Source organism: Sphaerodactylus townsendi, linkage group LG01 (genome assembly GCF_021028975.2).
Source record: "Sphaerodactylus townsendi isolate TG3544 linkage group LG01, MPM_Stown_v2.3, whole genome shotgun sequence".
NCBI classification, from domain to species: domain Eukaryota; kingdom Metazoa; phylum Chordata; class Lepidosauria; order Squamata; family Sphaerodactylidae; genus Sphaerodactylus; species Sphaerodactylus townsendi.
Window position 1 is genome coordinate 87833673 of NC_059425.1, and position 23734 is coordinate 87857406.

Consider the following 23734-nt stretch of genomic DNA (forward strand, 5'->3'; position numbering starts at 1 on the left):
AGCTAAATGTTTTTTCTCAACTAAAACCTCAGTATTTATGTTAACTTGCCATGTTGGCACTTTACGATAAATAAGTGGGTTTGGGGTTGCAATTTGGGCACTCGGTCTCAAAAAGGTTCGCCATCACTGATCTATACTAAAGTCTTATTTAAGTTACCAACTGAGGATATGCATCATTTATCTGATGCTGGGCTTTAGTCCATGCTAATTCTGCTAAATATATATGCTAAATTGGGGGGGGGGGGGGTGGGGGGGGGGTGTGGCCCGGGGGGTTGGGGGGGGGGCTAAGGGGGTTCCGAGGGGGGGGGGGGGCAAGGGGGTGGGGGGGGGGGGGGGGGGGGGGGGGGGGGGTGGGGGATATATATATATATATATATATATATATACACACACACACACACACACACACACACACACACACACACACACACACACACACACACACACACACACACACACACACACACACACACACACACACACACACACACACACACATATATAGAATATATATGTAATTCTGCTAAATATATATGTAACAGACAAGATGCTTGCTTGATTCAAGAGGCAACAGAATTTCAACAAAATATTCTGAAAAGTTGCTGAACAGACTCAACTCTACAGTCATCTAAAGAACAGATTAAGATACATTACAATCAGATACTTATTTGCCTAATTGCCACAAAGATATTGCATGAGTTACTTTCTCAAATGCCACACAATCAAAGCATTGCCTTTTGTTTTTAAATTTGTAGTTAACTGGTCTTAAGTGTGTGTCTACAAGTTCTCTAGCTTGTAGGAGAAAAAGTAACAGGGACTCCGCATAGCTTCAGTTTGTCTGCCTGTCTTTCCCATCTGCTATAGAGCAGGGGTCTGTAACTTGCGGCTCTGGAGCCACATGCGGATTTTTTGTCCTTGTATTGCAGCTCTGTGTGGCTTGGGTCCTCTCAGCCTCCTTCGGAGAGTTGCCCTAAGGGTTAATGGAAAAGAGTCCCCATTCCTAGAGAGGCACAGCCAGAGATGGCTATCCCAAGCCACTTCCGGCTTCCCTGTCCCAGCTGCCTGGTTGGCTGATGCCGGTGATGACGACGTAGGGTGGATCCTCTTGAACGGGTGAGCGGTGAAGGGAGGGAAATGGGAGGGAGTTGCAGGAGCGCAGATTTTCAGCGCAATCCTAACCTCAGTCCGCCCCCCCCCCTTGAATGGGGGGTCAGGGGTCGACCCTGCTTTGGGTGGCCTCATTTTCCCCTCCCCTGGGTCTTCTTGGGGACAGGGACCAAATGGGGGACCCCAGCAGTGCCACCTTGGGTTGCACACCCCTCAGCAGCCCCGCTGAGCTCCAGGGGCTTTCCTGGCGGATGGCAGCCTGGCTGAGTGCAGGTGAGAAAGACAATGTCAGGTTTTAAAGGAGTTATTAGCTGCAGCCCTACAAGGTTGCACTCATTGGGGCTGTTTGATGAGGAGGCAGGGGTGGGGCTTATATATAAAGTGTTATCTTCATTTTAAATGTCAAAAAAGTATTTGCGGCTCCAAGTGTTTTCTTTTCCGTGGAAAACGGGTCCAAATGGCTCTTTGGGTGTTAAAGGTTGCCGACCCCTGCTATAGAGGGATTTTAATGTTCTATTTGTTATTCCAGATAGTGTGGAGGCTACTAGAAGGTCAGGAGCAGGAGACACTAATCCTGCCCTATCAGAGGTCCCAAAAGTGAGAGGCATGATCTCATTCATAGTTCTGTATCTCTTTGCCAAAAAACCAAAATAATCCAACCTTTCTTTCATATTTTGTTTATGTTTATAAAATGGAAAATCCTCCAAGGTCAAATGGGGTAGCTCTGTCAGGGCCACAAGAGATGTGAACAGGAGACTTCCCACCATTCAAAAAAAATGGATAATAGTAACTGTGTGGAATACAAATTGAGGACATGATGCACAGGGAGAGAGAACTTGATGGATCCAAATTGACTCCCTACCGTTTTTTGTTGTTCTTGACCAACAGAAAAGAGGAAAACACGGCTGGCTCTGATTGATAGCACAGTGTATATAGGAGGGTTAAGTGCTGTCTCTCCCTCCACCATAACCTCAGTCCAAACTGGGGGCCTTACCTAGCTGCTGTGCACGTGCCCTGGCCCCGCCTTAAGTAGTGAGGGGGTGGCCCGGGCGGCCGAGCCAAGACGTTGTGTCCTCATGTCAGCTGCCAGCCAGTCAGCAGGCGAGGGCCGTGCAGACTTCATCCCCATGGGACGGGTCCGCCCCCACCCAGCCGGAAGAGAAGGAGCAGCACGCCACCCTTCCCCTGGCAGCAAATGGCAGCCACGATGAGTCCCTGCCACCCCCTTGTTTTGTATGTTTTGACTCCACCTGGTTCTGCAGCACAAACAGGGCCCTGATGCACTTTGAAGACTGACAATTTTATTGTGCAAAAACTTTCTCGGACTGGAGGCCCCAGGCCTCTTTTTGCTGTCAATATGAAGGCCATCACAAACCTTGCTTTTCAAATTCTTCAAAGAGATTCAGGCTAGTAATACTGGGGCCAGTGAAGATGATGTAGTTTTTGCCTGCAATGTTCTTACAAAGACTCTTGCCCACCATGCTGTGGAGCTGGTTTTTGTTCTTCAAAGCATCCAGACCTTCAGCACCGCTCCCTTCTTTCAAATGGACGTAAATCTGATCAAGCAGAAAAAACAGCAGGAGAAAAGTTAATTTGTAAAGAGGCCTATTGCAATTCTATTGCCCTTCCAGGCGACCAGTTTAATAAACATCAAGAGGAAATACTTGATCAGAATTACAGCCTATTAGTTATTTTTAAACAGTCTGTTGGAACTGTTATAAGAAATTCAGTCCCATAGAAATTGAGCAGTAATCCTATTCAAAAAACATTACTAGAAAAAAATATTTGAAAAAAGCACATTGTCATACATGGTTTGATCCACTGAAACCACTATTGAGAATGTAGCTAGACATGCTTTTTTTTTTTTTTAAGAATTGGGCTCTGGGTTTTACAGACTTAACTCAGGGTCCATGCAGCCATACCGCAACTGTGGGGAATGACGTTTAAAAAACTGAGGAGAGCTGTTGGGATTTGGAACAACCCTGTAGGGGGCAGAAAGGTGTTGAAGCAGCAGCTTACTCGTGAGTAGACCACCTTGCAGGATGCAATGCAAACAAGAACCGAAAGACACACAGTCACCAGTGCAGTTCTGTTTATTGCTAACTACTGTCAAAGTGCTCCGCCAGACCACAGGTGTTTCCAGGCACACATCACCCTGTTGTCTGTGCTTACTATATACAATTGAGGTGCCAATCAGGTGCCCATGTCTTATCTGTCTTTGCACAACTGTGTACCGTGAGCCTGAGGTGATGCAACTGTCTTGTCAATAAGGCTTTAATGCCAACAGGCTCACGCTGGTAGACGTCTCTGAGTAAGTTCCAGCATTTCGAAGCAGACGCTGTGTCCTTGATATACAGCAGTTGGGAGCTCTCCACTGCCAAGATGATGGATGCTCTTGCCCGCTCCTCAGCCCTTATTTGTATAGCTGTGGGCTGTGCGGGTAAGGGAGTTTCCACAAAAGTCCACAAATCCTCACGCAGAAGATAAGCCTTCATCTTCAAACACCAGGTCACTTATTAGTTAAGTGCTCTGCTTTCAGCCTTCGAATAAGTAAATCCAGTAAAAGATACAGCTATGGTGCAGCCAGAACTGTTTAGGCACACAGCAACGTTAAACAGTTACTCACTTGTGCAAAGGCGGAATTTGGGCCCATAACCTGTTGAAGCAGCGGCTTACTCATGAGTAGACCACCTTGCAGGATGCAATGCCGCAAGAACCTAAAGACACACAGTCACCAGTGCAGTTCTGCTTTCTATTGCCAACTACTGTCAAAGTGTTCACAGACCATTGTGGTGTTTACAGGCACACATCACCCTGTTGTCTGTGCTTACTATATACAATTGAGGTGCCAATCAGGTGCCCATGTCTTATCTGTCTTTGCACACGGTACACAGTTGTGCACACAGCCCTAATTATGCACACGGCACCTGCTGGAAGGAGGGTCCACCTGTCATCTAGATTTTGTCCATCTAAACACATGTTCTGACAAAAGGCTCTGCCTTCCCCCCCAAAACAATTTTCCCACATTGAAACAGTGCTAGGGGTAGCTATTTCCTTCTTTTTGTAGTTTCAAATGCACAGAAATGAGGAAATAATTCTCCCTAGTATTGCACTTTCCCACATGAGTTGTTTACAATGAATCTTGCCACCAAATGCTATTTTTTTTCTTTGAACATCACACATTTTCCCCCCTTTGTTTGGTTCTGGTAAGGTTTCCCCTTCATTTTTTCTCCACTGTTTTCCTGAGTATTTCCCCCCCAGTGATTTTTTCTGTATGTTTCCAAACAAGCTTCCTTTGAGCATGGAATCAATCATATTGAAACAGTCTTTATTTCTCCACCCCACCAAACACCTGGCCCTTAACCACACCCCTGTGAAGTCACCCAACCTCTCCTTCAGCCATTTTCTCCTCCCTCTCATCCTCCATTTTTGAAAGGAATTTTTAATATTTGTTTCTTTGTCATATCAAACTAGTGGTGTGGTATTCAGGCACAGATACAAAAAAGCAGGGATGATTGGATCAGCTTTGTCAGTTTTACCTAGAGCTTGTGATGTTAATATTCAGTCATAGATAGAAAGAAGCAAGATGGTCAAAGAAATGAGATGGTCACAAGTTGATGATATGAGGGGAAAAGGCATAATTAAGATGGTCATAATTAGACAATATGAGCTTTAATTTGTGAGAAAATTATAGAAATGTATAACAGTAATCAAATACCTTTTTTATTAGTATATCCTTATTAGAATCTCTTTAAAATTGTCAATATTGGTAATTGATTTAAGATTTTTTTATCTAGTTCTACATATACAATTTTGTTGCCTCTCTTAGTGTTTCAAATTGTAACAGTGATGACATCTGTTTTTCTTTTTCTTTTTCTGTCATATTAATTTGTATCGATGAAAAATAAAAAAGACAGAAGCTGGGCAATTTGATCAGCTTTGTCAATTTCACATCAAACTAGCACTGTAACTTTAAGCAGAGATACACTGTTTAAGAGCAAGTGAAATTGACAAGGAACTGCCACAGTAATAATTAAATGTTACTGTAGCTCCAATTTGGGTAGGGAGGAGGCGATGGATGGTAGCTGCTCCAGTAGGGTTTTTTTGAACTTCCATTTTGTGTGGACAGTTCTCTATAGTAGAACTGGAGGCTGAGACATTTTTTTAAATTGCCACTTCAATCTAATTGCACAGTAATGCTGGAGTGCCTGCACAAAAGGAAAAAAGGGGGTAAGATTGTTCTTTTGCACCACAGGTGACATTCCACCACCATTAGGGATAATACATTTTTCAGCAATAGTGTGTGGAATAAATGCAACTGAAGAGGGGTGGGGGAAAGGAAGGTGTGTAGAATGACTTCACACAAAAACGTTTCCAGGACACAAGGTCTGACCACTGGGGAAGTCTGTGGTAAGCTGAGCATGTGGAAAAGCCCACTTTTTCTGAACAGGAAAGCAGCTCGAAGGGAAGAAGGGAAATAGGGTTGCCAAGCAGGACCTGGGAAGCAGCAGGAGATCCGGAGGAGTCACCCTTAGCAATGGTAATACCACTGAGTTTCTGGCAATTCCAAGAGAAGTGTGATGTCACTTTTGAGTTTTCCCAGGAAGTGACATCACATCACTGGCCCAATGGCCATTTTTTAATATTTTCTCCCTCTACAACAGTGATGGCAAGCCTTTTTGAGACCGAGTGCCCAAACTGCAACCCAAAACCCACTTATTTATTGCAACGTGCCAACACGGCAATTTAACCTGAGTACTGAGTTTTTAATTTAGAAAAACGGTTGGCTCCGAGGTGTGCGTTACTCAGGAGTAAGATTGGTGGTAGTCGGTGGCTTTGCTTTGAAGCAACCATGCATCTCTTCCAAAGGGTAAATCATGACCCTAGGAGGGTTTACTCAGAAGCAAGCCCCATTGCCAGCAACCTAGCTTACTCCAAGGTAAAGGGTTGCGCTTTAGTTCTTCACATGAAAATCAGTGGGGTTTAACAGCGCTTAACAGGGTTACCTACACTGCTTACCCAAAACTAGGTCTTAGGTTTAATGCTAATAATCGAGCCCAGCAGCCCAGGCCAGCCTAGATGTGGGGAGGGGCACTCTGTTTGTGAGTGCCCACAGAGAGGGCTCTGAGTGCCACCTCTGGCACCGTGTTCACCACCACTGCTCTACAACTACCGTGTTTCTCCAAAAATAAGACAGTTTCTTATATTAATTTTTACTCCCAAAGATGTGATATGTCTTATTTTCAGCGGATGTCTTACTTTTCCGCTCCACAGCTACATACTCTGGTGTTCTGTTCGACAGGCATGCTTCCATACAAAAACTTTGCTACGCCTTACTTTCGGGGGATGTTTTATATTTAGCACTTCAGCAAAACCTCTACTATGTCTTATTCTCAGGAAATGTCTTATTTTTGGAGAAACAGGGTAACAGCACTTGAGGCAGGGGATCTCCTACTCCTGGCAGGGACTTGGCAACTTTTGAGATAGAGAAGGAACGTTTCCTTCCTCATGGCAGCATTCTGAACCTAAACAGGTACTTCTTCAGTTTAAAAGTCATTCCCCATAGCTGCTGCTGTGTGTATGTAGGAACACTGAGCTGGGTCTGTGGAACATGGTCTCAACTTTTAAAAGAAACAAGCATATCTATTCTTGCCCTCAGCTCAAAATGTGAAAGGGCTTGATTGTAATTGTCCAGATAATAATGAAACTGTTGCATTTCTTTACTATTGCTGCAGGAAACACAATCTACAAATAAATCAAGAGCTTTTCTTTCTGTTGTATTTTGTCTGTCACTGTCAATGCAATCCTAAACTGGGTTAGGCCTTTCTAAACCAATTCAGTTAGCTTAGAAGGGTGTAACTTTCTTTAAGACTGCATTCTAATATCCGTTTGGGACTCAGGGTTGCAAGATTAGAAAAGGGAAATTCCACGCAAGGAATTGTTAGGAAAGGGAACAGAGAATATAATTGCCAGCATCAGAATGCCTTTACATACATTTTTGGTGCGGCCTCATTTGGAACACTGATTATAGTTCTGCTTGCTCCATCCTCCATCTCAAAAAATTGATATCATAGAGCTAGAAAGGGGGCAGAAAGGGGCAAGCAAAATTAGCAGAAGGTTGGAGCACTTTTGCTATGAGGGAAGGTTAATAATTTGGAACTTTTCATTCAGGAAAAAGAACTGTTCAGGAAAAATAGTAGGAGTTTATACAACCATGTAAGGTACGCAGAAAGCAAAGAGAAGACTTTCTCTCTCTTTCCTGTAACACCAAAGTTCAAGTAAAATGACAGTCTTGTGGCATTTGCAAGGCTTCCAGATTTTTGTCCTGCCTTAGCTTTCATAAGTCCGAGTCCATGTTTGTCCATCTGAGGAAATGGGCTCTGGCTCACCTCAGCCTTTGCCACAACAAAATTCAGTAGCATTTAAGGTGCTATTACTTGGTTGCAGTAATACAACTACTCCCCTAAAATTCATGCCCATTGAACTGGGTGGGCAGTGGATTTAAGACTAACAAGAAAGTACTTTTTGCAAAATACATAATTTATGGGATTTGCTGCCAGAAGATGCAGCAAAGGCCTCTTGCTTAGATGGCTTTGAAAAGAAATCAGACAAATCCATGGAAGTCTAGAAACAGAAACTACCTTTTTCCAATAAGTAGAGCCCAAGGCAGATTACAGATGTACTTAAGCATATAAACAAACAACAATAAAACATTAAATGAAAATATTACTTTATTACAATACAACACAAGCTGCTTCCTTGTAGCAGCGGTTCACTCTGAAGCTTTCCACTTCCAATACAGAAGCATTTTTCAGTGGCAACAAAGCATCTATGTAGCAATTTCCCCCACAATTTCCTGGCTTCAGCCCCCTACCACTACCACGGCCACCCCACCCTTCTGTGGAATCCTAACATGTAGATGGACAGGATAGAAATGGATGTACAGAGGTCAACTGTCCAACGTGATCAACACCACTGTTCTATGAGGTGCAGGACAGGATGCTGAAACATCCAAAATAGCAAGTCTCCATACCAAACTTCTGCATATTTAGCAATTAAATCCTCTGATAATCATAAAAGGGACATATGGATAAGCCTCCTTCAACTTTGTCCTTAACAAGCACATTTACTCCAGTCTTATATTTTCCTCTGTCTAGCACAGCTAGTAAATCAATTAGGACTTAATTAGGAACAAATAAGTTTATTCATGACGTGAGGACAATCAAAGTCATCCCCATTCTAGTGGACTGCCTTTCCAATTCTGGTCAGTTCTGACATTTTCAAAAACCAGCAGTGACTCTCTATGGCCTTTTCCACATGCACTGGCTTACCCCAGATTTTTCCACATGGTTGACCCGTGAGGCTTAGAATCACATTCCACAGAGTAGCTCCGCACACCTCCTTTTGTAATGTTTTCTCTTTTCCTGCTCACTCCAAAATCAATTTTATCCTTTCTGCACTGCTTTTCCCAAAACGTGATGTTTTCTTTTTTTTTTAAGACCTTTATTAGGCATTAAAACATAGCAGAGCTAAGTAATCCAAATACAGTTTTACAAGATAGAACAGGTACTCCTGTTTCAAAAATGCATACATCAGAGCGAAAGAGGAGACCAGGAAATTATTTCGTAATAGTGAGCAAGAATTTGGCCACTATGTCCAATTGCTTGGGATTCTCTGTATTCAGAAGATAGTTCAGTTTAAGATTAAAAAGGCTTGGATGGACCAGTAGGGGATCCCCTAGAAACAGGTTTGGTCTAAAATCGTTAAATTTTGGACAAACTAATAAAATGTGCTCCAATGACTTCTCAGAGGTTTGACAGTATTCACAGGTACGCTTTTGCTGTGAAGGTGCCGTGAATCTCTCTGGGGAAAAGGTTAGTGGAAATGTGTTGGTTCTCGCTCTGGTCAATAGCCACCTCAGCTTAGGGTTGGACAAGATGTTTAAATATGCAGCTGTCTTGCATTTCCCGGGCATGATGTTAAAATGGAGGGGAGAGAACAAGCTCCTTGCTTTACTAACTAGATATTGGTGTTCCTGGTCGAATAGCCGTACCTTGATACAATGTTGTATCTCGCTGGGAGAAAGCATGAGGAGCTGGTCCCAATGTTTTCTTTTTGAAAAGTTGCCCCCACTGTTTCTGGAGATACTCAGAACTGAACTTCAAGCTAAATGACATTTTGATCCCAAGTTGGAGAATCTCTGCATTTGACTACATTCATTGAACTTCTTGATGAAGCCACAACATTTTTTCTTGATAGCAGAAATGCATTCTATGCCTCTCCTTCAGATAAACTTACAGATTGTTCTGCAGATTTACCTTCTCCGGATATAGATTAGGCACAGAGCACTGTATGTATTTATAAGCTGCCTCCTGGTTGCACTTGATGAGTTGGCCATCAGGCATTTCAATCCCATCACTCTCGGTGATCTTGCCCCTTTTTATTGCCACAGGAGTGTACTTTTCCAGTCCAAACTCCATTGAAATATCTGTGCTGAATATTCGGATTGTGTTCACCAGTGACTGGATTTCTGTGTCTGATTTCCTATACAGCTACAAATCATCCATGTACAGCAAATTTTTCGAGTCTTTGGCCATTTGATAGCCCAACTTTGTTTTCTTTAAAATTACTGTTAGTGAGATCATGGCAATGACAAACAGTAAAGGTGATAGTGAATCATCTTGGAAAATTCCTTCCTTAATGCTGACCGTTCCGAAGTTTTCATTTCCGACTGTCAGTTCAGTTTTCCACTGTCTCATCACTTTTTCAGTGAATACTCGAATGTTTTGCTGACGGCAATTATTTCCAAGCATTTCATGATCCACTATGGGGCAGTGAGTCAAATGCCTTGTAATTGATCTAGACCATATGCAAATTCGTTCTTTGATTCTTGCAATTCTCCATTATCATTTTGTTTATAAGGAGTTGATCTTTTGTACCCCTGCTTCTTCTTTTGTTCCCTTTTTGCTCCACTGGCAGGATGTTATTTGCTTCCGAGTAGTCCATGATGTTATCTGCTATTATGCCGGTGAGCAGTTTGAGCATTGTGGGTAAACATGTTATTGGCCTGTAGTTTCCAGGTGTTGTTCCTTTGGCTGGATCTTTCTGAATCAAGTATATCTTCCCAGTTGTTAGCCATTGATCCATTTCACCATTTTGCATGGCTTCATTGAACTGCTTGGCCATTGTCTGGTGCTAACTGGTTAGCCATTGGCTTGGCCATTAGCTTGGCCATTGTCTGGTGCAACTGATCATGTCCTGTTGCCATCCAGTTTTTCACTTTCTTGTTATCATATCAGTTGTTATTTCCAGCTCTTGCATTTGTTTTTGGTCAACATCTTTCTCAAACTCTTTTATCCACTGTACCGTCCTGTTCTAATCTTTCTCGTTTTCCCACAGATCCTTCCAAAACTGAAGTGTTGCATTTTTCTCTGGTTTTTTTGCTTTCAACACTGATCTTTGTGTTGAGGCTTTGGTAGAAATGCCTTTGGTTTGATTGAAATTGCTGATTTTGTCTGTACTGGATGTTTCTTGCTTCATATCTTTCAATTTTTCTTGCTGTGGTTGTTAATTGTTGTTGTTGTTATTGTTGTTATTGTTATTGTTATTAATGGCACTTGATATATCACTCTACCCCCAAAGGGCTCTGATATCTGATATCTAGAGAAAAGTCAGTAATACTCAGAGTCCCCCACCTTGAATAGAATATCAACAATTTCCTTTGATGTCATCTCTGTCTGGGAGGTCTCTCTCTAGGGTCTACTGGGCTATTGCAATGTCATTTACTTGGGTCTACCCTTGAAAAGTATTCAGAAGCTGCAGCTAGTGCAGAATGCTGTGGCTAGACTGCTGGTCAGGGCCAGTTACCAGGAATGTATGTCCCCAGTATTGTAGAAATTACACTGCTTTCTTGATCTGCTTCCAAGCCCAATTCAAGGTGCTGGTTTTGTCCTTTAAAGCCCTAAATGGCTTGGGACCCAACTATTTGAATGACTGCCTTCTTCCATATGTTACTGCCTGGGAATTAAGATTGCAGGGAGATGTTTTCCTGACTGTCCCACCAATTAAAGGCACTGGTTTAGTGTGTATGTGAGAGACAAGCTTTTCTGTGCAACCCCATAATTATGGAATAACTTCCTTAGGGTGGTGCCCCTGGCAAATTGTCGATCTTTAGGAGGCAGTTGAAGACAGTTTTATTGCTGATTGCATTTTGATTGATTTAGCTTTTATTACTAGTAGTCCTAATTGGAGGTTTTAAATCTGTTTTTGTTACAGGTTTTATAACAATTCTTGATTTTATAATGTTCTATTGATAATGTTCTATTTTTTCATTTTATAATGTTCTATTTCCATAGTAAACTGCTTTGAGTTTGGCAAAGGATAAATATAGTTAACAACTGTTTTAAATAAAATAAATACTGCCACAGGCAGTTGCTCCCAAAGGTCTAACACCCAGGAGATTTCCCTTATGTCTGTCCTGCTCTTTACCAGCAATGCCCTATTAACCACATTACCACCAGCTACATGTTGCACTTGATAAATGCAAGGTCAGCCTATGGAAGAACATCTGTCATCCGGAATTTAATCCTGGACAAAAAGGATTATCTTCTATACATCACTGAGTAAATGAAGGGCCAGAGAGATTAATCTCTCCCAGCCCTGCCCATCAGGATATCCACGCCACCATCAGAGGCTAGACTCAATTTGCAGGATGAATTGATGTGGCCTACCATAATCATGTCCCTCTGTCTAGGTTTTTGTAGCTGGAATGTGGCACCTGGACCAGGTTCTGTTGGTCTTCTATTGCCTAACAGTCTACCAAACTGCACTGCTAAGGTGTTCTTGGTATAAGGCCTGGTGCTGAGATTACCTTGATTGTTGGTAGTTGTGGATCAAAATCCTGGCCCAAGCCATGATAACTATGGAACTATCTCAGCCCATTTTAGTGTGCACATGTCTATTCACTGAAGGCTGACCCTCGCCCATCATGCCTTATTACATCTAATCAGAAGGAATTTATCAGGTTCAGATCAATACTTCTTTGAAAGAGGGAACTATGAAAATGGTAGTCATGAAACTCATCCCTAAAGAAGCCAACCCTAGACCTGACACAACTACCAGCCATTGGCAGATATTCCCTTCTTGGGCAGGGAGTTGGAATAAATGGTTGATTTGCAGTTCCAGACTCTCCTGGATAATTGCTTTTCTTGATCTATTTTCAGCTAATTTGGGGGCACTGATCATGGTGTCCTTTTCAGTGAGCTGGATGAGAGATACAGCGGCACTCCATAAATATGCCAGTCAGCTACTCCTGGATTCATATTCCTCTTGATAAGAGAAGGCAACAATTAAGATACGATAATGCCCTTATGTATACAAATTGCTAAGACTGACATGTGGAAAGAACAGTGTTAGGTTTCACATCACTGTGTACGGAAGCTATGAAAAATCTCTGCTTTAGGATATGTTTGAAATAAGAATATCTTGCAAGCCAGCGGTTTTTGTGTGGTTGTTGTTCTTGTTGTTTACAATCCTTCTCTCCAATTCCAAAATGAGTTTAGGTTACATATGAAGCTAGATGTACTGATACGATCTGACTCAGTGTAAGGCAGCTTCACTGAGTCAGGCCTTATTGGTCCATCCAGCTCAGTGCTATCTCTTCTAACTGATAATGGTTTTCTCAGGCAGAGAAAGGTCTTTCTCAACACCAGCCACCTTTGACCCTTTAACTGAGAATACGCAGATTTCTTACTGAAAGCCTTTACCATAAAAGGGCAACTAATTCTATATGCCCACAAGCACTTAGAGCTCCTGTTCTTGAAGAGGCCAACACCCACTCACAGACTGCATGACAATGCAATATTTCAAAATAATGTGACATAGAAAGGCCTGCTGGGTTTTATTTCCTTTGTCATACTCCTATTGATCCTCCTTCCTGTTTATGTTTTAGTTGCTTTTTTATATATGTATGCATTGTTTTTTAAATTGATTTTTAATGTTGGTAATCTTTTTTAATTGTTTGCTACCTTGAGAACCCTAATTATATGGAAAGGTGGTATAAAATTGTTTTGGATAAATAAAACAATGAAATACTGGGCACAGCCAAACCCTTGGGCACAACAAATGTACCCCTTTGGGCCCAACCAACTACTTGCACAAATCATTTTGTTGGGAATATGCAGTTATATGGGCAGGACAGAAAGATTACCATTTTCTGTCATTTGGATCAATTATCCCTTTATAGGAACTAATAATTTAGAATCAGTTAAAGTCCCTTTTTTGTACGTGGAATAAATTACTGTTTTCCTTCTCCATGGAGCTGCAGGAATCCTCAATAATTGCTTGATTTCTGTATGGCCTTTATATAAAGGCACCAGGGACGTCTCAGCAAAAGGCTGAGTGCAATATTTAACTGTATAGTCATGGTGGAGAGGGTGCATGTGAGATGTTCTTACAACCCATTATATTGATGGTTTCATACTTGGAAGTGTTCATTTTCACGACTTCTCATTTTCATCCCTTCTCATCTGATCTTTTACAATAGGAAAGCAGAGTTGTCAAAATATATGTGGACATCAAAGATTCTTGAGATTATTTTGGAAGCTATTTGGATGAAGAGTCAAATACGAGTGTCAATGTCATTATTTTACGCAAACTCTTGAGCTTGATCCTATGATATGCCAACTGTCATCCATTTTCATTGATTCTGACAACTTGAAGATGTATGTTAATAGCGATGGACTGAGGGCAGAAAATAAAATCCACGTAGAGCCCAGAATATATGGAATCTCTCCAGCATGTCCATATTCTTAACAGTTTTGCTTCTTGATCTGTGGGCTTTTCTCTTTACCAGTTCATAGAGGCAGAAGGTTCACTTCTCAGGCAAAGATCAAATTCTCATATTATCTAAGGCTGGGGTAGGGAACCTGCGGCTCTCCAGATGTTCAGGAACTACAATTCCCATCAGCCCCTACCAGCATGGCCAATTGGCCATGCTGACAGAGGCTGATGGGAATTGTAGTTCCTGAACATCTGGAGAGCCGCAGGTTCCCTACCCCTGATAAGGGGAACTTAGATAAGGAATTGCCATAGTGTGTAGCTTCTTGCCATCCCATGAAAAAGCCCCAAGATGACGTAGAAGGATCTCACTGAATGGCATTCCACATACTGGTGGGAGGTGAGTGACTCTGGCATGGAGAGCAATTACACCAGTTGCCCCTCTCATATGATATCAGGAAGTCCAACTTAAGCTGAACATTATTGAATGAAACCAAGCTATGGTGACCCCCGACAACTTAAGGACAGACCATCAGCACCCAAATTTGCCTTTCTTCACTCAAAAGACCTGGAAACAAATTTTCTGGACTCACTACAAACATCCCTTCTTGCAATGGAGAAAAGATGTAAGCTTTTCTTTTTCTTTTGTTGTTCAACCATATTCCTAATTTTTCTCTCTCAGAGTCTGTCTACAGAGAACAATTAATAATGGAGCTACTCCAGGGACCATCTAACCCTCCCATCCATTATCCCTTCGAGTTAAATTGTTTTGCATCTGAATATCACTAAAACCTCAGAACAGAGTGAGGCTTTCAGTAGTGTTGTAACCATTTGAGTACAGTATTCCTCCATGACACGGTTCTTCTTCTGGCTTGGGAAAGACTATGAGAGGGAGAAAAAGGACAGTGTTTTGTGGTGGAAATGTCACAGAGCTTTTCTTTTTTGGCAGATGGTATCAGATCGTCTGTCTCATGATACTGTTCTACTTGATCGATGCCAAAGAAATTCTGGGCAAAACCTGAGGTCTAGTACTATATGCACTTACTGCTGCACACATGGGTTTTGCACGCCTTTGGAAGAAGTGCCTATCTCTTAACAGACAGGAATGGTTAGAAAACTAAATCATTACTTGAACATGGTTAGCCTGGCTACTGAGATCTGAATGTTTAATGTTTAATAGACATGGACATTTGGAGGCAGAAGCTTCTATGTACAGAGAACTTTTAATGTGCTATTACATGTTGTTTTAGTTTGTCTACACTCTTTGTAATTATCTATTCTCTTTCATTATATAGAAAATAACAACTTAAAAACACTGATTCCTGCAGGGCATATGCACTGAACATTTCTCTCCTTATTAGAGATCTTAGGAAAGTTTCTACTGAGCAGAGATTATGTATGCACAGATTTAGGACTGATGGCTCCTTCTTTGCAGTCAGATATTACTCCCATGTGCTAACTTACACTGGAAATTGCCTTAAAGTATAAATTCAGGTTACTTTCTGTCCAGTTGCATGTAACCAGGCAAAGGCCAAATCACATGCCATTGGGGGGAAGAATTAGGACTAATAAAAGGAAACACTTCTTCACGCAACGTGTGATTGGTGTTTGGAATATGCTGCCACAGGAGGTGGTGATGGCCACTAACCTGGATAGCTTTAAAAGGGGCTTGGACAGATTTATGGAGGAGAAGCCGATTTATGGCTACCAATCTTGATCCTCTTTGATCTGAGATTGCAAATGCCTTAACAGACCAGGTGATCGGGAGCAACAGCCGCAGAAGGCATTGCGTTCACATCCTACATGTAAGCTGCCAAAGGCACCTGGTGGGCCACTGCGAGTAGCAGAGAGCTGGACTAGATGGACTTTGGTCTGATCCAGCTGGCTTGTTCTTATGTTCTTATGTTCTTATGTTCTTATGGGTCTTACCTGACAAATAAAACCAGTTGATGAGCACTGCCGTACCCAGAGACTGAATTTCCGCTTTTTCCTCTTGCGTGTTTCTCGCTCTGTACAAGTGGCAATAAAAATTGGGTCTTCATCAATCAGAGGTTCATGGAGCACCTGTAATAACATTACATACTATTAGCCAGTACCTCTAAAGCAAGTGTAGTACATTAAAGAGACTTTGGTAACCCATACTTCACCATGAGCTTGCCAGCTAGTCCTGGAGAAGTTTCAGCTGAACCTAACTGGGTTCTCAAGAATTAATTTAGGATTGCCAGCCTCCAGGTGGTGGCTGGTGATCTCCTGCTAGTATAATGGATATCAGGCGACAGTCATCAGTTCACCTGGAAGAAATGCCTGCTTTGGAAGGTGGACTCTATGGTATTGTGCCCCATTCAAGTCCCTCCTCTTTCTGAATCCCCAGGTATTTCCCAACCTGGTTTACTCCATTTATGCTGTGGTCTTTACAAGGAAGTCAAGACTCAGATGAGATTCAATGGTTACATCTGCCTTTGTCTTGGAAGACCTGTGTGATCTCTGGAGCTATCATTACAGTCTTCTGGAATAGGTGGAAAAACACAAGGTTGTTGCTTAATTGTGGGTTTTCCAACATATTAGAATTCACTGAGGTTTTCTTAAACGTGCATAGACTTGTAGACTGTTAGTGGAAAAAGGATCAGCTTGCTTATGAGCCTGTTCTCTCCAGGGAGCCCCCCCCCCCCCCCCCCCCGGTAATTTTAGTTCCCTCTAGAATATCTCTCCTTGACTAAAATCATGTTGGTTCTTGCCAGCTTCATTCTACTCCACCAGCTACCCAATAGCACGACAGTGGAAGTTTCAAAACACAAGACCATTACCGGTAATTTGAAACTTGTATCTGTTTTGGAAAACATCTTTCATGACAGCTGGTGTATACAAGGATTCAGCAGTACAAGTATCCTAAATTTGTTAACAGTGAGTGGAGGGAAAGGCTCAAAGCAATTGAAATCAGTCACATTACTTAAAACTAGTGATAGGTGGATCCATCTAGACCAGGGGTAGGGAACCTGCGGCTCTCCAGATGTTCAGGAACTACAATTCCCATCAGCCCCTATCTGACAGAGGCTGACAGAGGCTGACAGAGGCTGATGGGAATTGTAGTTCCTGAACATCTGGAGAGCCGCAGGTTCCCTACCCCTGATCTAGACAAAGGTGTAACTAGGGAAAATGGAGCCTGGGGCAAAATCTGAGTTTTCTGCCCCCCTTGTATGGGCGCCCTCCCCCAAGATGGGGAAATTGGAAGGGGTGGCTAGGAGTGGGGGGAGGTGGGAAAGGGTGGGTAGGGACTGGAGAAGGTAGCAAGGGATTTCTAGGGGTGGGAGAGATGGAAAGGGGTGGCTAGGGGTGGGGGGAGGGTGGGAAAGGGTGGGTAGGGGTTGAAGAGGATGTCAAGGGGTGGCTAGGGGTGGGGGAAGGTGGGAAGGGATGGCACAGGGTGGGGGGATGGGAAGGGATGGCTAGGGGTGTGGGGAGAGTGGGAAGGGGTGGGTAGAGATTGGAGAAGGTGACAAGGGGTGGCTAGGGGTGGGGGAGGGTGCGAAGGGGTGGCTAGGGTGAGGGAAGGTAAAAGGGATGGCACAGGGTGGGGGATGGGAAGGGGTGGGAAGAAGTGGGTAGGGGTTGGAGAGGGTATCAAGGGGTGTCTAGGGTGGAGGAAGGTGGCAGGGGTGGAGTGGCTCTGGCTGGTTCCTCTGGGGCCCAGGGAACCCAAAGGGGGGCAGGGTTGGAGCAGCTCCTGCCAGGCTCAATGACAGCTTTCTCACCTCCGCCCACTCCGAAGCTCCCTGGGCTGCAGAGAAAGTGCCCCCATCCCAACTCAAGCCACACCGCGGAGAGCCCAGCAAGAGCTTTCCCGCCCCACCCCCTTCAAGCTTCCTGGGCTGCAGGGCAGGGAAGCTCGCATCAGGCTTTTGGCAGCCTGCAGAGGCATAGAAAGGGAAAATGAGGCCTGGGGAAACACTTGCTGTGGGTGCCCCCACACCCCACTTACCTTAGGTGGTGGTGTTACCGGGCAGCCTGGCGGGGCCTGGCAGGGTGGGGCCGAGGGGCACCCAGCGGCAGCCCTTCCAGGCTGCTCCTTCAGCCAGCAGAGGGTGTGCTGTGTGAAGGAGCAGCCTGGTGGGGTGGGGCAAGGCCAGGCAAGGGGAGAAGCAGGAGGGATGTAGGGGCAATTTTCCACACACACACACACCCCTGTGACTGAACAGTGGTGCACCTGAGGAAAAAGTCCTCATATGTTCCCATGAAAGCTCCACCTTTGCGTCTAGTCTGCCCTGGAAATAATGTTGATGATTTTGCCAAATACCCTTTTTTAAAAAGTATTCTGGACCCACAATTGGGTCCGATATGGGCCAGGGTCCTCACTAACACAAACTTTCCTCTTACTTGCCCCTTACTTCATGAGATGTAATTCTAGAAGAAACAGCCAAGCAAAATCATCAACAGGTGTTGCACTGAGAGATGCTGGGAACTACAGCAAGCACAATGCTCCTGTTATTACCTGGAAAGGGCTGTGCACATGGTATGTAGAGGAGTTGCAATGAGTAGCAAATGGAGCCAAAGTTCAGCAAACTCAACCTGCCCATCCTTTCTCTTCTTGAAATTGCTCTTCCTTGCTTGGCAGCTATTAATGTTAACTCATGTTACAATGGCATAATTATGAGGCTAGGAAAGAGAATAATAATGGCAGAAGTCAGCCCCATTCCATACTAGCAATTTAGTTCTGGAAAGGACAGAAGTAGCCAACCTCCACCTTCATGCTGTAATCAAATTATCAGGCTGTCTAGGTTGCAGTCTGATAAGTGTTCAAGAAGGCCAAATTAAAGTTTTTCTAAAGTGGATGAGGAGGGGGGGACCTACAGATAGGCAACTCCCAGTTTTTAATATTGTTTATATTTTTATTTTTCCACTATATTTTCACAAAATATCACTATTTTATTTTTAGCCTCAAAGATGTATAATTTCAGATTGACTCCAAATCCATTAATGTATGTGAAAAATCCTCTCCTGTAGTAGAATCTGAATTTTTTCTATTACTGCTCTTCTTCATATTCATGCTCTTCTTCATTACCATTTCTGAAATCACTGTGATAGGAAGGGTATTGTAAGTATCTGCTGGGATGTTATAGTTAAGAGATTAAATCCAGAAACAGGTGCTTGCTTCGAAAGTGTGGATATTGTTAAAACTACACTCCAGCATCCCCATTTATAGACATTTTTAGCTCTAGGGCTAGTGCACAAGTTCATTCACAGACACCTTAATGGCTCATAAAAGATTTAAAGCACCATCTGAAAGCACTTAAAATACCTAGATTCAACTAAAAATTAACAGATCCACTATTCAATATTCAAAGAAATTTAAAAAAAGTTAGGCTGGATGCTCACAACACTGATTTTGTTCTACAACAGTAAACACTCAATAATCAAAAATAACTTAAATATGGTGTAGGGGTTATGGGAGTGGGGTGGGGTGGGGTGGGGGGATAGCCTGGAAATAGATTCAGTAGCATTCCAGGAATGGACTATAAATAAGGGAACCAGACTCATTTGTTTAAATCTGTGTCTGCCCCAATCATATGTTAAGTGTGGTTTAGCAGTCTGATTTACCAAGCAAAAGGGCACACAACTGGGGGGGAGGGGGGTTCGTTTGACATGTCCACTCTACTCAAAGCTGATCACCGCAGAGTCGACCTACAGAGGGCACAGGGAAAGTTCAACACCCACAATACATTTTGCTCTGAAATTTGACACGCTTCCCCTTATTCATGATCACGTTAGATTATAGGTTTAATCAAATCACATTAACTTACACAAATCATTTATTTGGGAGTAGTTGGGGCTTGTTTGTTCTAGTGTCATTGTTGAACAATTGTAGTTTAATGCAATGAAGGATGTTCCATTTTCACTGTGTACTCTTTTTCCCTTGCCATGTCTCTCTATTAATTGGCAGAGATAGTCCAAAATATTTTGGTACTTGAGGCAGAAAATGCAAATGATATCTTCTGCTATGCCATGGAATATATAATAATAAAATAAATACATGGACAATTGTTTCCTCTTTGAAACTATGTCTCCTGTGGTAAGCTGATTTGAAACTATGTTTGAAACGACGTCTCCTGTGGTAAGCAGATTACCCTATCCCCAGAAAAAGCAGAAAAAGCATTATTTAAATGATTAATACTATCACAATTTCTCTAAGGGCTGATTTACACATGACTTTCCAAGAATTCCAACAGTTGTCTGTGCTTTTGCTAGCCTCTAATATGGCTCCCATCTAGTGGCAGGATCTGCTTGAGGAAGCCGGGAAGGGGCCTGTGCTTCTACATTATTTCTTCAAAGATTTGCCCTCCCTAGGAAACTTATCCTGATGGAGGGGTGATCCTGCTGGCATTCAGTTGCTGCCCCTAGGCACAGGAACATGGTGTGGGACACTACAGCAGCATCATTGCACTCCTGCGGGTTTGGGGATGTGGTTGAGAGGGGCCAACTGTAGTTGGCTGTCTTTCAGCTGTTCACCTCCATCTCAGGTCAATTCCCCACTTCAAAAATGGAAGCAAATTCAAACCGGTTTGGGAAAAACCAGGACCTTTTGAGCACGGTTTCAGCATGCCCACTGCAGTTTCTGCTCCACAAACAATCATCAGGCAGCAGCCATGCAGGATTCCCCACTGTGAAGCTGTTGAACGCGCGTTCAGCTCAGGGGCCATCCTGATCGGCTGCTCCTGCTGGGTGGGATTTTTTTTTACTTTTTCCCTGTCGTATCCACGTCTGTGCGAGCATGCGCAGACTGACATAGAAACGAGGAGACAAAGAAACCTTTTAAAAACAAACCGAAAAATTACTTGTCCGTGGCTTGGCTAGAACCAATAAGCTTTCACACTGCAGCAGAAGGCTGCCTTAGCCACCTAAGCCACAGGAGCTCTACAGGTAGGAGGAGATAAATACCCTGTTTCCCCGAAAATAAGACATCCCTTGAAAATAAGATGTAGTAGAGGTTTTGCTGAAGTGCTAAATATAAAGCATCCCCCGAAAGTAAGACGTAGCAAAGTTTTTGTTTGGAAGCATGCCCATCGAACATGCAGCTGTGGAGCAGAAAAATAAGACATCCCTTGAAAATAAGACATAGCACATCTTTGTGAGCAAAAATTAATATCAGACACTGTCTTCTTTTTGGGGAAACATGGTACTAGGCTTTAAGTGAATGCTCCATTGCATTGCTATGTCACTGGCTCCATGTTTCCTCAAAACGATATCGATCTTGGCTCCATGGGGGGGGGGGAGGGCTGCACGCGCATCACTGTTTCCTGATTTGACTAAAGGCTCCACATCACTACCAGTGGCAGGAAATTAAAATTCGGATTCACCCCAAGGTTCCCCACTGCTCCTTGTTCAGCGCGTGTTTTTTCAAAAGGTCTACTTTCTTCCAGGTTCTGAAATAACATGTGCAGGGGGGGGGGGAGCAGAAACGGGGTGAATGCGCGTTCAGCACTGGTGTAGTTGGGAGTTCTGTAGGAAACATGGATATTTGGAGCGCCAAGCATGCATTTAATGGTGAGTGGGGAATCAACCTCAGTTTCTCAATACTGTCTTATGATATGGATGGATGAAAGAAAGCACACCTTTGTAAGTGGTACAGTGCAATTTCTTTTGCTTAAATTGGTTCGAATAAAAATCAATCTGGTTCTTGCTATCTCTTATAAGAGTTCAGTTTCAACTATTTGCTATGCTTACAATGTTGCTGAGGAGGCAAAATAATGCAGTTTTTTGGTGTCAAGACTTCTGTGATTAGCAAATTAAGTAGATGTAGATAAATCGGAGTCGCTTTCAACAAAACTGTCACTCTGTTACAGAAATAATCTTGCCAATATTCCATGTAAAAATAGTGTCAGAATGTTAATTACATGTAAGTAGTTCTGCAAGGGGTCATGTCACTGGTCTGTCCAATAATAAGACTCAATTGATAATGACATCTTTTTATGGAAAGACAGGTTCCAGGTATAATGCACAGTAAAGATATTTTGACAAGACTTCTTGGCGCTCAAATTTCCCAAGATATACAGTTCTGTTCCTCCTGCCCATTGCTAAGCAATTCAGCCCCCCCTTATCTACAACGTCCAAGCAACCCAGCCCCCCTTAGCCATTATTCAAGCTCTGAAGGTTCCCCAAAAGAGCATCCGTCTTATCTCTCTGTTTGAGAATCTTTGTTCTTCAAAAGTCACCTTCAAGCAAAGCAAGCAAAGTGAAAGTAACCAAGAGAGAGCAGTTAACAGTAACAAACCAGAGACACAGATGCAAAATCCCATCCTGGAGACATGGTAAAACATGGCAAGAGCTGACTAGGGCTTGACACAAGGCACACCAGGAAGGATCCAACTGTAACTCTTTCTCAGAACTGTCTGTACATCACTACCATTATCATTTCACATGTAGTCACGTGACATCCTGACTAGACTGTTGTAATGTGCTGTATATGGAGTTGTCCCTAAAAACTATAATTGGTCCAGAATGCGACTATCTAGTTATTGACAGAGACATTTCAACTGTTCAGATTCACTGGCTTCCAATTTGTTTCTAAATTTAATTTAATCTTTTAACCTTTAAACTTAGAACTGCTTGGAGTGTATTCGACTCTTACCCAAGTAGCTGGATAATTGCATGTTTTGCTGTTCTTGAACAAAATAGTCTTTTAAGCCATTGAGGCTGCCAATCTTCAGATGGGGCCTGGAGGTCTCCCAGAATTACAATTCTTTCCAGATTACAGAAATCAATTCACCTGAGAAAAAAATGGCTGCTTTGGAGGGGGGGACTGCAGTGGCATTAACACCCTGCTGAGGCAACCATCCCCACTCCAAACCCTACCATTTCTAGGCTTCACCCCCAAATCTCTAGGAATTTCCCTACCCAGAGCTGATAACCTATATGGAGAAAACTAACATCCAAGTTATTAATTCTCACCTGGGTTTGGGAAGGCTTGAAAGCAGAGTCAAAGCTATGTTGTAGAGAGTCCAGAAAGGGCTGGATTTTGTAGAGGCCGTGTGTTGTCTGGCTGGAACGGAAGGCCACAATATGGAAGTACTTGAGGATCTTCTCAAATCTTGGCTGAGTCATGATCAATGCTATGCTCTTGTTGCTATAGAAACCACTACTCCAGATGCTGAGGACAGACTCACAGTGGTGAGTGCTTGTGGAGATCATATATGCAAGGAAAGCCTTCATTTCTGTCAGGGTGACATCCATCCAGGTGTCATCACTTCCAAACCGTTCCTGATACTTCTTGGCATACATATTGGTTTGTACCACCATGTTCTTTAGCACATTGTCAGGGACAAACAGTTGGAAGAAGTCCATGGCACTGGCAGCTGGTGACATTTTGCGAGTTGGGCCTAGAAAGCAACAGGAAAAATATAAAGCCTATTTTTGATGCTACTTATAAAACGATTAGTATTATTATTTTAATTTTGCTGTTATTATTACTGGATTTTTATCCTTTGCTTCCTATGAAAAGCTCAGGGTGATGAGCTTGCTTAAGAACTCCTCATCAATGGTCCTGGTATGATACTTAAACATCATACCACACTGGCCTTCAGTTAGTTTGAGCCAGATAAATGTAATGCTTAGAACAGGACTGAGGAAACTTGGGTTCAAAGTCCCATCACCATGAGGCTTTCTGGATGATCTTGGACCAACCTGAGCTACCTCACAGAGTAGTTGAGAAGGTAAAAATGGAGGAAATCCATATATATTGTCTTCCTTGAAGAAAGGGTGGAATAAAAAGGTGATTGATAGATAGCTTAGAAATAATGGAGGAATCATTGTTAGGTCATTCCTCTCAAACACAGAAATGTTTCCTACAGTATGTACCTTT

At 42.9% G+C, this 23734-nt stretch overlaps 1 protein-coding gene across 1 annotated transcript in view; it reads right to left on the minus strand.

The window, feature by feature from the left end:
* The window catches only part of PGBD5 (piggyBac transposable element derived 5), an 88555-nt gene that overhangs the window by 11881 nt on the left and 52940 nt on the right, over positions 1 to 23734 (minus strand). Inside the window, exons 2-4 of the mRNA XM_048486402.1 lie at positions 22825 to 23252; positions 15814 to 15948; positions 2483 to 2663 (exon numbers count right to left, since the gene is read on the minus strand). Of these exons, the coding sequence (XP_048342359.1) occupies positions 2483 to 2663; positions 15814 to 15948; positions 22825 to 23252 (744 nt within the window). The remainder of the gene's footprint in view (positions 1 to 2482; positions 2664 to 15813; positions 15949 to 22824; positions 23253 to 23734) is intronic.